The sequence below is a fragment of the Leuciscus leuciscus genome (genome assembly GCF_965113295.1).
Source record: "Leuciscus leuciscus genome assembly, chromosome: 7".
In the NCBI taxonomy this organism is placed as follows: Eukaryota; Metazoa; Chordata; class Actinopteri; order Cypriniformes; family Leuciscidae; genus Leuciscus; species Leuciscus leuciscus.
Window position 1 is genome coordinate 4696037 of NC_138731.1, and position 14771 is coordinate 4710807.

Here is a 14771-nt window from a genome sequence, read left to right on the forward strand (position 1 = left end):
CCAAGGCACGGGTACGTCCCTAAATCCCTCAACACACCGTTCAGGGCCCAGGTAATTTCCCTGTCTGCCCTGCCGGTCTCTAACGAGGAGAAGGACGCCAGCTTCCTTTGCCCAGTCAGGGCGCTAAGGGCTTATGTGTCCCGCACGTCTGTTTTCAGACAGACGGAGCAGCTCTTTGTTTCACTCTACGGACGTTCTAAGGGACTCGCCGTTTCGAAACAGAGTCTATCTAGATGGATAGTCGATGCTATAGCGCTGGCTTACACCTCTAAGGGCTTGCAGTGCCCATTAGGTGTCAGAGCGCACTCCACGAGAGGCGTGGCCTCGTCGTGGGCTTGGTCTAGTGGGATTGCCTTGCAAGATATCTGTATGGCGGCAGGCTGGGCCTCCCCGTCTACATTTATAAGGTTTTATAACCTAGAGGTTCCCGCTCTGCAAGCTAAGCTGCTTTCAGTCTAAAAATCGGTACTGTCTGCCCCGAGTACGTCCGGCCCAGAATACCGAAATAGCTCGAGCAACGCTCGTTTAGATCGCGCAGCTCTATGGGCAATGTGTAAGACCCACTATATTCATCAGTCCAGGCCGGGGTCGCCCTGACTGAATAAATACCATCACTATAACTGTTCTTATAGGATGCTGCATTACAGGAATGATGCTATTCTAGCCACTCTTCCTGGGCTCTCTGTGAGTCACTTATGATCATGTACTACATGAGCCCGGGCACCTGCCCTTGGGACTTTGGTGCTGGATCATAGCATGCACGGCGTTTTACACTGTTTCCCCTAGCGTAAGATTTACGCAGTACGAGAGTACCTCTCGTAAGAGAACGTACTCGGTTACTAACGTAACCTCGGTTCTCTCTAGAGAGGAAACGAGTACTGCGTATCTTGCCGTGCCTGCGCACGCTCCGGTTCGCTCCGGCGATGAAAAACCGGTAAGCTAGCCTTTCGATGCTATATTTATAGCCCCAGGCCACGCCCGTTTCGGCGGGACGTGACGTATGGGGCGCGAAGCGCCCCCATTGGTGATGACGTCACGATAGGGCCTTATCGATAGGCTGCTGCAGTTGCCGCAGGGCAGCCAATAGGCGCGCGAGCTGTCTCGCCTATGTCTGCATGCTGCCGCAACGCGTTTTACATTATTTCAAAATTAAGGATAATTTTTGGGCTTCAGTATCTCGCGGAAAAGAGATTTCCCCTAGCGTAAGATTTACGCAGTACTCGTTTCCTCTCTAGAGAGAACCGAGGTTACGTTAGTAACCGAGTACGTTTGCTTACTCAAGCTTTAAAATAAATAAAACCCCTTGTTTTTTTTTGAAAACCATATGACTACATTTTTCCACACAGTGCTATCCCAGCTAGCATGTATAATCGGCCCGAGCGCGGCTGCCCCGCGGCGCCTGCGGCTTAGACTCGGCATCGGCGTGTGTTAACCGGGCCGGTGGTGGGCCGCAGCTCACTCTGGCACATGCATTTTTGTTACGGCTGTAAAGCACTGGGCCGATTCCTTTTCACCGTTCTGGTAAACAGGCTCTGGATGTATGAGCTGGACCACTTCTGGAAATGACTCGGCTTAGGTTCATTTTAGCAATAATTAACATAAAAATTATTTTAAAATTGACGTAAATTCCTGACCCCATCTTATAGTTCATTAATGTCTTGACTTGTCCAAAATATGTTTTGCGTATAATAATAATAATAGCCTAGTTTTACAGATCATTCTATAATATTATATAGCAAAACTATTTAGTTGTCATGAATATGTATACGTTTATGTATTTTAAAAATGCACAGTGGATAACAGAAACAAAAAATGCCGACAAAAATATTTTTCTACCGGCCAACATTTAATATCCTGTGTTTACTTGGGTTAATAGGATGGGTAGCCTACATTTATAACGTCTTGTTAGTAACATTGAGTTTGCATTTCACAATACAACATGCATTGACGGCTGAAGTTGAACTCGCTCGGCTCAGACCCTTTTGCCAGCATGAAGCCGATTTCAACGGCAGCGAGCGTCAGATCGCATCGCTGGAGTGACGTGTGCGGGTGAAATAAAACTTAACGCCTGACTTGGAATCCTCCCTTTTCGATCCAGCGCCATTGCGGGTAAGTCGTGTTCAATTTCATTTCAAATTTAACGCCGAGCAGAGTGTCAATTGAGTTCCTTTAACATCCTATATTATCTAGTTATACATTTTGAACTGTTGCTGATTATATGTTGATTATTATCGATCCGTTTAAACTGTTCATGGTCTTTGACATGCTTCCCTCCAGAAAAGGAATGAAATAATTTAGAATTAAATTAAGAATGAATAGGACCGTTATTAAATTCTTTATCATGTCAGAGTAGCTAAGCTAGTTAGCAGCTAATGAAAGTGGCTCCGATTTTTATGGCGCGAACGAAGCTAAACATTAGCTAGCTGCTACGGCTTGGCAAATTGTTAGGCTAGACGCAATTTTTATTGAATGTAATTTACGTGAATAATATTTACGAGCACAGTGATTTGTGAAGAACAAGTGGAACTAAATGTTAGCTGGATTAAGACAATTCACACTGCACAGTAACGGCAACAAAAAATCCCCATTTTGATTTTTAAAGAAAATGTTTATTATTTTACTTATGTAAACTGGTTGGGACTTGCTGGGGACTAACGTTATGATTGGTTAGTTTGCTCCATAATACAACTGCTGCGTTCCAGGCAGGATTTTGAGGTCGTAAATCACGACTTCAAACCAAGACTCACGACTTTGGTGCGTTCCAGGCAACCTAACCCGTGTTTTTACAACCTTAATTACCCGTGAAAAAGTGCACTGGAACGGCAGTCAAACCTGTGACTTCCCGCGTGAACTCGATGTACTCCCAGTTACGAGCTCTGACGTCACATAGTCGGGTTACAGGTTGCCTGGAAGGAAGCATCAATGCTCCAAATATATTGTCTATTAATGTTCTGGGTTGTGAAGATATTGAAAATGTGCAGACCGTCCGCTATTATTGTGAACGCTGTGACATGACGTGGTCGTAAAAGGCATCTAATGGTCTTTTGCACGGGGCTGTATGACACTCTCGAGTCTCGACATTTAATAATACAAAACGAGAAGTCGTTTCTGAAAGCTGCCATCTTTAACTTGTATTGTTGGTTCAAATGAATGTACAATATCTTGTGTTTTCCCGTGGGTGGCTGACTGTTGGGGCAATTTGTGAACGTGACACTTATTTTTCATGACATTCTGAATAACGTTAACGTTACAACGGCCAACTTTTGTGAGATAGGGCTGAGTCTGACTGCAGCATGACAGTCTGAGGCCGGAAGTGAGCGCACTCAGCGCAGCAACGTTTCAAAGTTTAAAACAAAGTTATTATAAATATATTTTTAACGATTTTATTGAAAATATAATACATCTAAAATATAAGAATTATGTTTTTTCCTATTAACAAAATACAGGCCTATACTGCAACAAATGTTAAGTTTTTTAAAAGTTAAAATTATACTTAATCCATTTGTTTTGTTGAGTCAAATGATTAATGATATATTTTGAAACAAAGAACAAAGCTTAAGCGTTATTTGAAAATATTTTTTAATACTCAAACCATTTTACAACTAACCTTTTTTTTCTTAGACCATAAATTATATGATAGACTGAAAACTGTGAAAAGTGAAAAAATAAAAACTCCATACAAATTGAGTTAATCCTGAGGCACCTTTCATCTCCTACCTACTAACTCCAAACCTACTCAAACTTATCCTGTGTGTTTGCATGTTGAATGGGATGCATTCATAGATCAATATTATAATAAAATATAAATACAGAAATATATAATTGGTTGTTTTGTAAGCTTACGTTTTAATGTGGATTGTTTATGTAACCTTTACGTTAATGAAGATAATTTAATATTTTGTCTACTCTATATCATGCAGAAAACCATCTAATTCCAAAGAGACTAAAATTAAATATGTGTATCTGATTCTGCGTTCCAGGCAACCTGTAACCCGTGTTTTTCCAACACGGCTATGTGACGTCAGAGCTCGTAACTGGGAGTACATCAATCTAGTACGAGTTCACGGGTGGGAAGTCACGGGTTTGACTGCCGTTCCAGTGCACTTTCACGGGTATAAGTTTGTAGAAACACGGGTTACAGGTTGCCTGGAACGCACACAGGTCGTGAGTCGTGGTTTGAAGTCATGATTAACGAGCTCAAAAACCTGCCTGGAACGCAGCATGAAATGCAATTCAAGTTGCTTTGAATAAAAGCGTCTGCCAAATAGATAAATGTAAAATTATAGGCTATCTATTGCCACTGTACAACTACAGATGTTCACACCTCCATGAACAACAAAGTGGGCCTTTTTAAAGTGGATTTTAATGGGATTATTTAATTTGTCTGTTTAAAAATACGGCCATCACAAAAAGGGCAATGAAAATTTCTGCAACATGTTGTGCATTGCTCAAAGTGGTAGCGCTGAACCTTTCTAAATTGTTATGTGGTTCTCTAGGTGAAATAAAATACAATTAATGCTATTCTCATGGTCAGAAAATTTAATAAATGCTGTAAAATACAACGCCAACAACAAATTAAATCATAAATATTTGTGACTTAAAGTGATACAATCCAACAGTACATACAATCCTTGGACTAAAAAAGGGAAATCGTAATGCTTTAGTATAAGAAGACATTATGTATGGTTTTGTACAATGCTAATCTTTTTTTCTTTTTTCCTCAGGTAATTTGCGTTTGCAATTCAATTTAGGCAAAAAAACAACAACACTGCTCTGAGGTAAGAATGGCTGATCAAATGCATGATTTCAAATCAAATTTGAGACGCAAGGCAGTTAAATCAGTGTCTAATTTGCTGCAGGGTATTGAGAACGACAGTAAGCTCGTTGACAATGATCTGACTGATGACCACACTGTACATGACTTGCATGTTGATTTAAACTGTGACAACAGTAATGACTTTATTTCTGACTGGAACTTTGACAGTGACTGTGATGATAAAGAGGGACCTTCTGAGGATAGTCCTAGACCTGACCTGGCTGATGATTTAGTTAATTGGGCTTTGCAGTTTAACATCACCATGGTTGCACTTACTGCCTTGTTGTCCATCCTAAGGCTTCACCACCCAAATTTGCCAAGAGATGGGAGGACTCTCCTCAAAACAATCACAGACTACAAAATCCTACCTGTAGCAGGAGGTGCCTTCTTTTCCTTTGGCATATTGAATGCTATAACAGGCCTTCTTGAAAATGTGTGGATGAAACTCCCTAGCAAACATTGCCTGCAGTTACAGTTAAACTTTGACGGGCTTCCATTGTTTAAGAGTAATAACCAGCAGCTGTGGCCCATTCTAGGTTTGTTGAAGGAAGTAGATAAATATCCATTCATGATTGGTGTTTTCGGAGGGAATTGCAAACCCAAATCACTCACTGAGTACTTGAGGGACCTGGTGAGTGAGTTGAGTAGTCTTCAGTCTGGGTTTTGGTTCAAAGGAAAGCAGTTTTTTCTGAAAGTCTGTTCTGTTGTGTGTGACGCTCCAGCCCGGGCTTTTGTTAAAGGCATAAAGAGTCATTCAGGCTATTCAGCTTGTGATAAATGTGTACAGACTGGTGTATATATAAGCAACCGCATGACTTTTCCACAGACTGACTCCACCTTAAGAACGGATGCTAGTTTTAGGCAAATGTTGGATGAAGATCATCATGTAGCACAGTCTCCTCTGACTGGACTTGGCATCGACATGGTACTTGATTTTCCTCACGATTATATGCATTTGGTGTGTCTTGGGGTTGTACGTCGGTTGTTTGACCTGTGGTGTAGTGGGCCTTTGCCAACTCGCTTGTCTGGTCAGCTGGTTAAAGCACTATCTCAGAACCTACAAAAACTGAAGAATCACATTCCGTGCGAGTTTGCTAGAAAGCCTAGAGCTTTTGAGGAAAGAGGGAGATGGAAGGCTACGGAGCTACGGCAGTTCTTGTTGTATACAGGCCCTGTCGTTCTTGTAGATATTCTGGCTGCTCCAGTCTACTACAACTTTATGCTGCTGTCGGTTGCTATTTTTATGCTGGCTAATCCTGAGGTTGATGTAGGGATATGTGACTATGCAAAGACACTACTTGTGTCATTTGTTGAACATTTTGGCAGACTTTATGGTGAGGGCTTTCTGGTGTACAATTTGCATGGCCTTGTTCATTTGGGAGATGATGTTAAGAGACATGGATGTATTGATGAGATATCTGGGTTCCCTTTTGAAAATTTTCTTGGCGAGGTAAAGCGCATGGTGAGAGGGCCAAATTTCCCAGTTGCCCAGATTGTCCGTCGCTTGTCTGAGCGTACCAATAACAGAAGGGTCCATGAAGGCGATGTGAAAGCTGGAACTGTATTAAAGAAAGAGCATGTCGGTGGTCCCTTACCACAGGCTGTTAGAGGAGGAATACAGGAGTTTAGAGAATTGCACAGGGATCAATTTTGTGTTAAAATTACAGAGGGGGATAACTGTATTAAAATAGGTAATGACATTGGCTTGCTTCAGAATATCATCTTGCTTGAAGGTAATGTGCACTTGGTGTATTATCAGTTCTGTGCTGTTGAGCCATTCTACACATATCCCCTCAGTTCATCTAGCCTAGGTGTGTTTCTTCTCTCACAGTTGTCAGAGAGTTTGAAGTGTGTTAAAGTTGACGATGGCCTTTGTAAATATGTCCTCCTCCCTTTCAAAGACAAACATGTTGGAATGCCTTTGTTGCATTTACATTAGGCTTAATTGTTGCGTTTAGAGATTAAAGGAATAGTTCACCTCAAAATGAAAATTGTCATCATTTACTCACCCTCAAGTTGTTTGAAAACCGGTATGAATTTCTTTCTTCCGCTGAACACAAAAAAAAATATTTTTAAGAATGTTGGTATTTATCAGACAGTTGATGGTACCTATTGACTTCCATAGTATTTTTTTCCTACTGTAACTTTCCACATATGACAGTGACTGTTAAATGTCACATGAATCCAAAATGAAATAACCCAAAATACTCAGAGAAACGTTAAACACAATACTATGTACAGACAAATATACCCACCCCATAGAAGGTACAACCCATTAAATAATATCAGAAATACAAAACCATCAATCATAAATTACTGCACATATATGTTAGTTAACATCTTTAACAGTAATATATATCTTTAAATAACATGGATGGCAAATATAATTAAAGAAATGTAATAGATGCAACAGTGAAAACCCTCCTCACCTTTTCACAAGGAAAACAGAACTGCTCCACCCATGTGAAGAAGAATGAAACCCTCTTAGAGCACAGCTCTCCCTTAAGGCTGGGAGAAACACAGATCTTTCCCTACACTACTATGGAAGTCAATGGGCTCCATCAACTGTCTGGTTACCGACATTCTTCAAAATATCTTTCTTTGTGTTCAGCAGAAGAAAGAAATTCCTACAGGTTTAAAACAACTTGAGGGTGAGTAAATGATGACAATTCTCTAGGGCTGTCAAACAATTAATTATGAATGAGAACTCTGGTTAGTTAGAGTGTATCCAGCTGGGTTGTGTATACAATCCTTCCGACGGAACACTATTTGTTGTTTTGTTTATTATTTTGCCTTTTTTATTTTTAAGGGTTATCCTGGGTGGAGATTTAACTCTCTGTAGGGGGTACGCTTTCGGACTTTCAGTTCAACTGATTGTTGCGGATTTCAGCATTTAATGACGCCCCGAGCCCAGTACACCTTTGAAGACTAGGTAGTAAATAGTTAAGTGTTTTTTCATAGATAGGAGCTGGAGTTTCTCAGATTATAGAGGTGAACCCATTCTACAAATATTTGTAAATAATTTCGCTTGTGCGTGTGTATAGTCTTCTCTTCTTCTCTTTGTTGTTCTCTTCTTTTTTTTCGTGCCTACAATGTGTTTTGACTTGCAAGTCTTTGGAACCTAGGTTACATAATCTGACATTTCTTTTTTATAGAATGTATCATATCGTGGAATTTGTAAATTCAAAGGAGGTTGAAGTTGTCCATTCTAATTGGCTGAAAGAAGGCGAAAGTTTCTGGCCCCCTTTTGTTTCTCTTGCAAAGCTGCGTAGGGCAGCTAAAGATGGAGTGATGCCAGGTGCTGACTGGACTCGATTCAAAGTCCGTGTGATGTATTCGCATGGTATAGTAATGCTTCATTTTCAAATAATACAGTTTTACACTTAAAGGTGCATTCAGCGATCTCACACGTTTTTTAAATCAGAACATTTCTGTTCACCTACCGCAATCATCTCGTCACTATCCGCTAGCTGGCTGTCTCCTGAACACACTGTAGAGAAACGAGGTATCTGCAGTCAGTCTAGTCTCCACAAACGCAGCTCAAACAAACTGAGCAACAAATAGTTTGACCCTCAAGCATAAAACATAATAGACTGTTCCAGCCAATCACTGACAAGAATGATGTGGGGTGGGATTTGGGGGATTTGAGGAGGAGGGAGGAGCTAGCTAGCCTCTGTTTTGTTTGATAATAGTTCAAACATCAACAAGAGGTTACGCCAACTGGGTTCGCTGATAACACCTTTAATGAATTGAAACTTTTCTGCACAAGTAACACAAGGAGCCCTTCCATTTCGGGCTGGGCAATATTATCAATGACATTGTTATGCACATCTCATCAGTAAAGCCGGTTCCTTGATTAGTAGTAAATCACCATCACCTGCTTTCAGATGGAGCGGTATTTACTACACAGAGCCGTAGTTCACTCACTGACAAGCTGAGCCATATCACATTAATTATCGCATGTGTATGTAGTAAATGCCACTCCATCTGAAAGCAGGTGATGGTGATTTACTACTAATCAAGGAACCGGCTTTACTTACGAGATGTGCATAACAATGAAATCGATAATATTGCCCAGCCCTACTTCCATTTATACCTAATCTGCATTTGTGTTGTTCACAGATGTGTATGAGATTGCCTGTGCAAAGCTGCTAGAGGCAACAATTACCTCTGATCTAAACACTGAAGAAGAAGAGGATAACAGGCCAGAGTACATGAAGAGAAAGAATAGGTAGGAGTGTCCTATAATTTCCTTTTATGGCCGCTTCAAAAGTTACAATATAACTGGGCAAACAATTAGGCAATGCCTTACAATGCACTCCTGACAAAACAAACTTCATCATTTATAAATTAATTTATTATTCATTCCAAAGAAAAACTGACATCCCTATGTAATCAATGATAGAGGCTGTAAAAGAATCGTATCCAGCAGTGAAGAGGAGGAAGAGGAGCAGGGTAGGACTGCTGCACCTTGTGCTCCAACCAAAAAAAAGAAATCTTACACTCCACTTGCACCAGTCCCCTGCATCCCATATCTTGGTGGTAGGCCTGTTACAATTGTTACAGTGGTTTAGATTAATCTTTTATTAAGCATCTGTGTGAAACTAACACAACTGCCAATTGTACCTTTGTGACAGCTCTAGGTGATGGGAGTCAGCTAGCTGGTCAAGGCTTTTGGTCACCAGGCCATATTTCAGAGACCACAGTTGATCTCCCTTCTGATGGAAACAGCTCAGCAGCAGGTCCGTGGGCTTCTTCCCCGTCAGTGAATATCACAGCAGCGGCTAGTCCACCACCGTGGTCTCCAGTCTCAGTCTCCACTACCAACAGCCTGAGGGCTCCTACTGACACCCCAACTTATGCAGCAGCTGGCAGTAGTCGGTCATCAGGCCAAGATAGATATCAAGTAAGAAGGGCAAGAAAGCTATGCTAAAGCTTATGGAAATAAAAATTCACTTTGGTATGTGTGTAATGAGATTAAAACTTTTTTTTTTTTCATAGAACACTCCACAAGTACATGACCCTCAGAACAGGTCTTCTCGGGAGGCGGTGCCTACAGGTAGAAATTTTACAAAGCGATCCATCTCTGTTTACTCTGACATATCTACGTACAATGTTTTGCTACTTTATCTGCTTTGCCTGCTTTTTCATGTCTTACAGCAATTGCCAAGGAGATCCTCATCCAGCTCGACTCTATCAGAGAGCAGCAGTTGCTCATCCTGGTGCAGCTCCAAAAAATCACCAGCAGTCAAGCTGTTCCAGACGTCATACCAGACCAAACAAATTTTGGGCTCCCGCTTTCAACTATAGAGGAGCTACAATGCTTGGAGGAGACATTAAAAAATCCAGATGAGAAGAAAAATCTGGTGAGTTAAATTATGCATTAATCAAATAATTCCTAAAAGTCAGTCCCCACTCTCACTCGCGCTATATTCCTTAAATCACTAATGATGTACATGTCTTTTATTTCAGACTGTTCTCCTTGGAATGATTGGAGGCATGACTCTTAAAGACACTGTGGGAAGGGTCCTGAGAAGAGCAATGAACACTTCACTGGCGAGACTCATTAATTGGAGTGGGGCCAACCGAAAGCCTGCGTTCAAAGGGCTCACTTTGAAAAATGTGGTTCTGGGTAAGTGTCGGTGCTGTATTTGTATTGAAAAATTGTACTGACCATGTTTTTTTACTCCAAGCGACAGTGAATAAAGTATGTAGGTGCACCAGTGCAACTGACCCGATCAGGTTCTATGGGTGCACACTAGGGCTGTCAAAATTACTCAAATGACGTTAGAATATTCCCTCTAAAAAAAACACACATTCCAACATCTGGTTGCACATTTTGTCAATGTTGCGTTACGTCAATAACAAGTAAGGGTTGCACGACTACTAATTTCTGCTAGTCGATCTCTTATCAAAACAATGATTGTTGTTTATTTTGCGCACTCAAGTTTATTTCATATGTTCATATAAGTTTATCCTATCGTTTATGTTCATATAAGTTTATTTCATATTGTGCAGCAAGCGCACTCATAATGGAAGCGATGCGGTCACGGCTCGGTCGTTTTTGCCAGGCACGCTCAGGTAAAAATTTTAAAAGGAACTGAATAAGATGTCAAATATAACCCTCATGAATAAAATCAAGTAGGCTAATATTTAGGCAGAAAGAACAGTTCACCTAATAAGTGGAGGCTTTAAATCATTTTTGTGGCAAGTGTAAAACTACATGTTTACTGGTCTAATTTGCCATTTAAAGGCATTTCAAAGAAGTAAAATGACTGGCTAAGATATATCTGTCAAATATAATAACCATGAGCGAAATCAGGTCATTTACCCCAAACAAAATATCATGACTTATGTCTATTTACAGGTTATGCCCATTTGTTTCTGATAAAAGGAGTGTTAGATGTGTATAAACTGGGGCAATACAGCTTTAACACGATGCACGCTGACTTTCGGCTCATTAAAGCCAGCAAATTTGCAACGAAATACGCTTCAGGTGTCTTTCACATATAACGTACCCATGTCTTAATGCCAGACCCGCAATATATCTTTTTTTTACATAACTAATTCAAAGTAAAATGTTGTTTCATCAGTCATCTATATCTCCAACTGCTGTTGGCTCACAGTGTGTACGTGGTTAAACATAACTCGTGGCCACAAGAAATAGATGTTTTCTCAAAATATGAAGTCGATGCCACAAGATAAATATATTGTTCCCTCAACATATGATCTCGAGGCCACGACTTTGCATCGTGTGGCCACAACATAGGGTGACCAGATGAGATTGGCTGAAATTCGGGACGGGGGGGGGGGTCTATGGGTCTGGGGTCTGGGGTGACGGGATGTGGGGCTTCTATGATATTAGACTGCATAGCCTATAATAAAAGATAATGAATTTCAAACCTGAACCAAACATATTTTTATTCAAAGATCAACAGTCTGCCATTATTCTTTAGTCTGCCACAAAACAATGACTGTTGTAAGTAACAGTGCGTAAATCAGACCTTTCATGTCAAAATGACATACAAACATCTTTTCCTATTCTATTTTGCCTGGAAACGCTTCCAACACGCTTGCGTGTCGCGTGAAAAATAGGCGTCGGTTCTATTTATAGCATGCACGCGTTTTCCGCGCGGCTCGAGACGCGCGTCTCACGCAGGCAGTGTGCAAGCTCTAACCTGTTAACAGGGGAGCCGAAATAAAAACGGACACGCCACGCAGCCAGTGTGTCGCCGGCCTCAACCTCCGCAGACAGTTTTTAATGTTTATCAGACAATAACTACTCAAGATTTTGCTTTAGTATAATTTTCGGGACAATTAGGGCCAGATTCGGGATTCGGGACAACAGTTTAGATTTCGGGACTGTCCCGAATTTTTCGGGACGTCTGGTCACCCTACCACAACATGATGTCGTTACCGCAACAAAATTATCTCGTGGCCACAACTTAATATCCCACGAGATATTATGACGTTCCCACGACTTAATATCAGGTTCCCACAAGTTTATATGTTGTGGCCACGACAAAACTAATTGAACCGAACATGTCCCTTCCCGGTCACCATACAAATCAACTCAGTCAAAATCAAGTTTGTTTAGTTATGCAAGATCGCAAATTATCTTCTAACAATATTACAGACATGACATGATTGTGCAGTGATATATTAAGGGACTTACATTTTAGGGACAGTGGTCAGATTTATGCTCTGTTTCAACAAAAATAGTTCAAAACAAAATCAAAGCTAAATGTTTGGGCATCTCTAAACAAGTGTTTCGTTAATGAATGAATGCGTTTTCATATTAATCTAGTGAGTCTATGATTCAATCACCCATTCATAAAGACAGTCGCTTGCTTTTGTCACTGAATATTCAATCGATTTGTTTAAACTGGAACTAAGTGGCAAAGAAAAATGGGGCGTGGCAACTGCAGGACAGAGAGGAAAACTTCCAAACACTACTGATTTCATTTGATTGGTAACTTTTGTGTCTTATTATTCTAACTCTATTTATGAATTTGTCATAAAAGATAAAAATTAATGATGTTAAAAATGCAATTTGACAATTTATAGTAAAATATAAATCCCCTTATAAAGGGAAGGTGGATTTGTCATTGATCAGAAGGTGCTTCTAAACTTTTTAAATTAAAAATAAATGTAAGAGGAGAGGAGAGCCCTGCATCCAAATTAAGTTTAGGATCTCACATGGTAATGCTGCCCTCTTCTATCTTGTGTTTTTCTCAGATGCAGTCCGACGGAATGCCCTGACCAAGGATTCCACAGAGAAGGAAATTGAGGTCCTCATCACCAGATGGCTGCAGCTTGCCTCTGATAGGGATGGTGGCCGGAGCCAGAGGGCAAACAGGCAGACAACATAGACCAAAGTGTGTGTGTGTGTACGTGCGAGCGAACATGTGTGTGTGTACGTGCGAGCGAACATGTGTGTGTGTACGTGCGAGCGAACGTGTGTGTGTGTGTGCGTGTGCGAACGAACGTGTGTGTGTGTGTGCGAACGAACGTGTGTGTGTGTGTGGGTGTGCGAACGAACGTGTGTGTGTGTGTGTGTGTATGGAACGCCGTTGGGGACAATACTTATTATATGCAACGCGTGAAATTTGGACGCATTAACACGCACAGTTTGTACGCGTCAATACGAAGTATATGTTCGGGTGTCGCGTCAGACCGCACAACAGCCAATAGCGTTGCTCTATTTAGGATTTCATTTGCATTTGTGACGCGATGGCACGTTGCTGTATACATATATAAACATCAGACGACATTTCTTTCCGTGAGGGATGATGTGCTGTTAGGTAAGCAAATACCTATGCAAACGTCACACGTAACATTTGTTCGTGAATGAGATCGTAATTTTACGTTGGCATGTACGTAGGCAAGCGTAAAACTTTAGAGTCAATGATGCATTTATACGTTGGCTGTGATGTCAGTGCTGTGTCATGCTGTGGCATCTCATCCCGTTTGTACTCATGCAGGTTTTTTTGTCTCCGGTAACGTGGAAAAGTGGATTGCTCTCTACGATGGCTCTTAGAAATGTTTTATTAAACTGTCAAAGAACTTTTACAGACTGCGTTCAGTTGGCATCCTCTTATGTACAGTGCTTAATTTGTAAAGTGGGAGGTCCCAGAGCGCAGTGGATCCGGCGACTCAAAACGGGGGTTGGAGGTAACGGAACAAAACAAAACAAAAAATAAATAAATAAATTACACTGCCTACGTAGCTTCTCTGCAGGGACAGCGCCAGAGAATTTTTAACGCATGTGCTGAGTGGGTGCTAGATTTGACGGAGAGCCGCGCAAAACTTGGCCACTAAATATTTAATATTCAGTTATGTTAATGATCACAATTAAAGTTTTAATTTTATTAAATTGAACAAGGGCAACTTTCAGCATTTAATCAAATAGGCCTATTCTAAAAGATGTAGGCTATTATTAATAATAATGTTATTTCAACACAATATCTCGTTATTTCGAAATAATATGTGTGCGTGCATCTGTAAATCCGGTGATGCGTGTATTGATTTTATTAATAAACAAGTGTTTTCTCTAAAAGTGTCGACTCGGCTGCAAAGATGAAGTTGACGATCGCCATCTCCGTGTGAACGCGCTTATAGAGAGAAATGCACATAAATAAGCCTAATGGATTACATAATCAGAGAGTAGCCTTTTTCTTTTTTCGTTTTGAATTAATTCGTTTAAAGACATTTCAAGCTTTGTGTATTTGATGTATTTGTCATGTCTGTGTGAGGCATACACTGAGTTTCGTTAAGTTAGGGTGTGCTCTAGTTCACGTGCAATGCAAGTGAGCGCGCGGGCGCCTCCGTTATATTTGTTTCTTAGGCCTATTGATTAAATACAGGCAATTGGTTGATGAAAAATTGATTAAAATTAAGATACAATTTATACAAAACGAAATTCACTTTAAAGAAAGGCTTTCTACAAAACAAC

General features: G+C 40.7%; 1 protein-coding gene across 2 annotated transcripts; it reads left to right on the forward strand.

Moving 5' to 3' along the window:
• Positions 1 to 7295: 7295 nt before the first annotated feature.
• LOC309503404 (uncharacterized protein) lies at positions 7296 to 13372 on the forward strand. Of its 2 annotated transcripts, none has more exons than XM_082176222.1 (9): positions 7296 to 7467; positions 7972 to 8159; positions 8939 to 9047; positions 9222 to 9358; positions 9454 to 9722; positions 9818 to 9875; positions 9977 to 10182; positions 10289 to 10448; positions 13055 to 13372. In XM_082176222.1, exons 2-9 carry the CDS (start codon positions 7973 to 7975, stop codon positions 13186 to 13188), a joined length of 1260 nt encoding a protein of 419 aa, XP_082032348.1. In that variant the 5' UTR covers positions 7296 to 7467; position 7972; the 3' UTR covers positions 13189 to 13372. The 2 variants fall into 2 exon arrangements, with proteins under 2 accessions (XP_082032348.1, XP_082032349.1); XM_082176223.1 differs by having other exon boundaries at positions 9460 to 9722.
• Positions 13373 to 14771: the final 1399 nt, after the last annotated feature.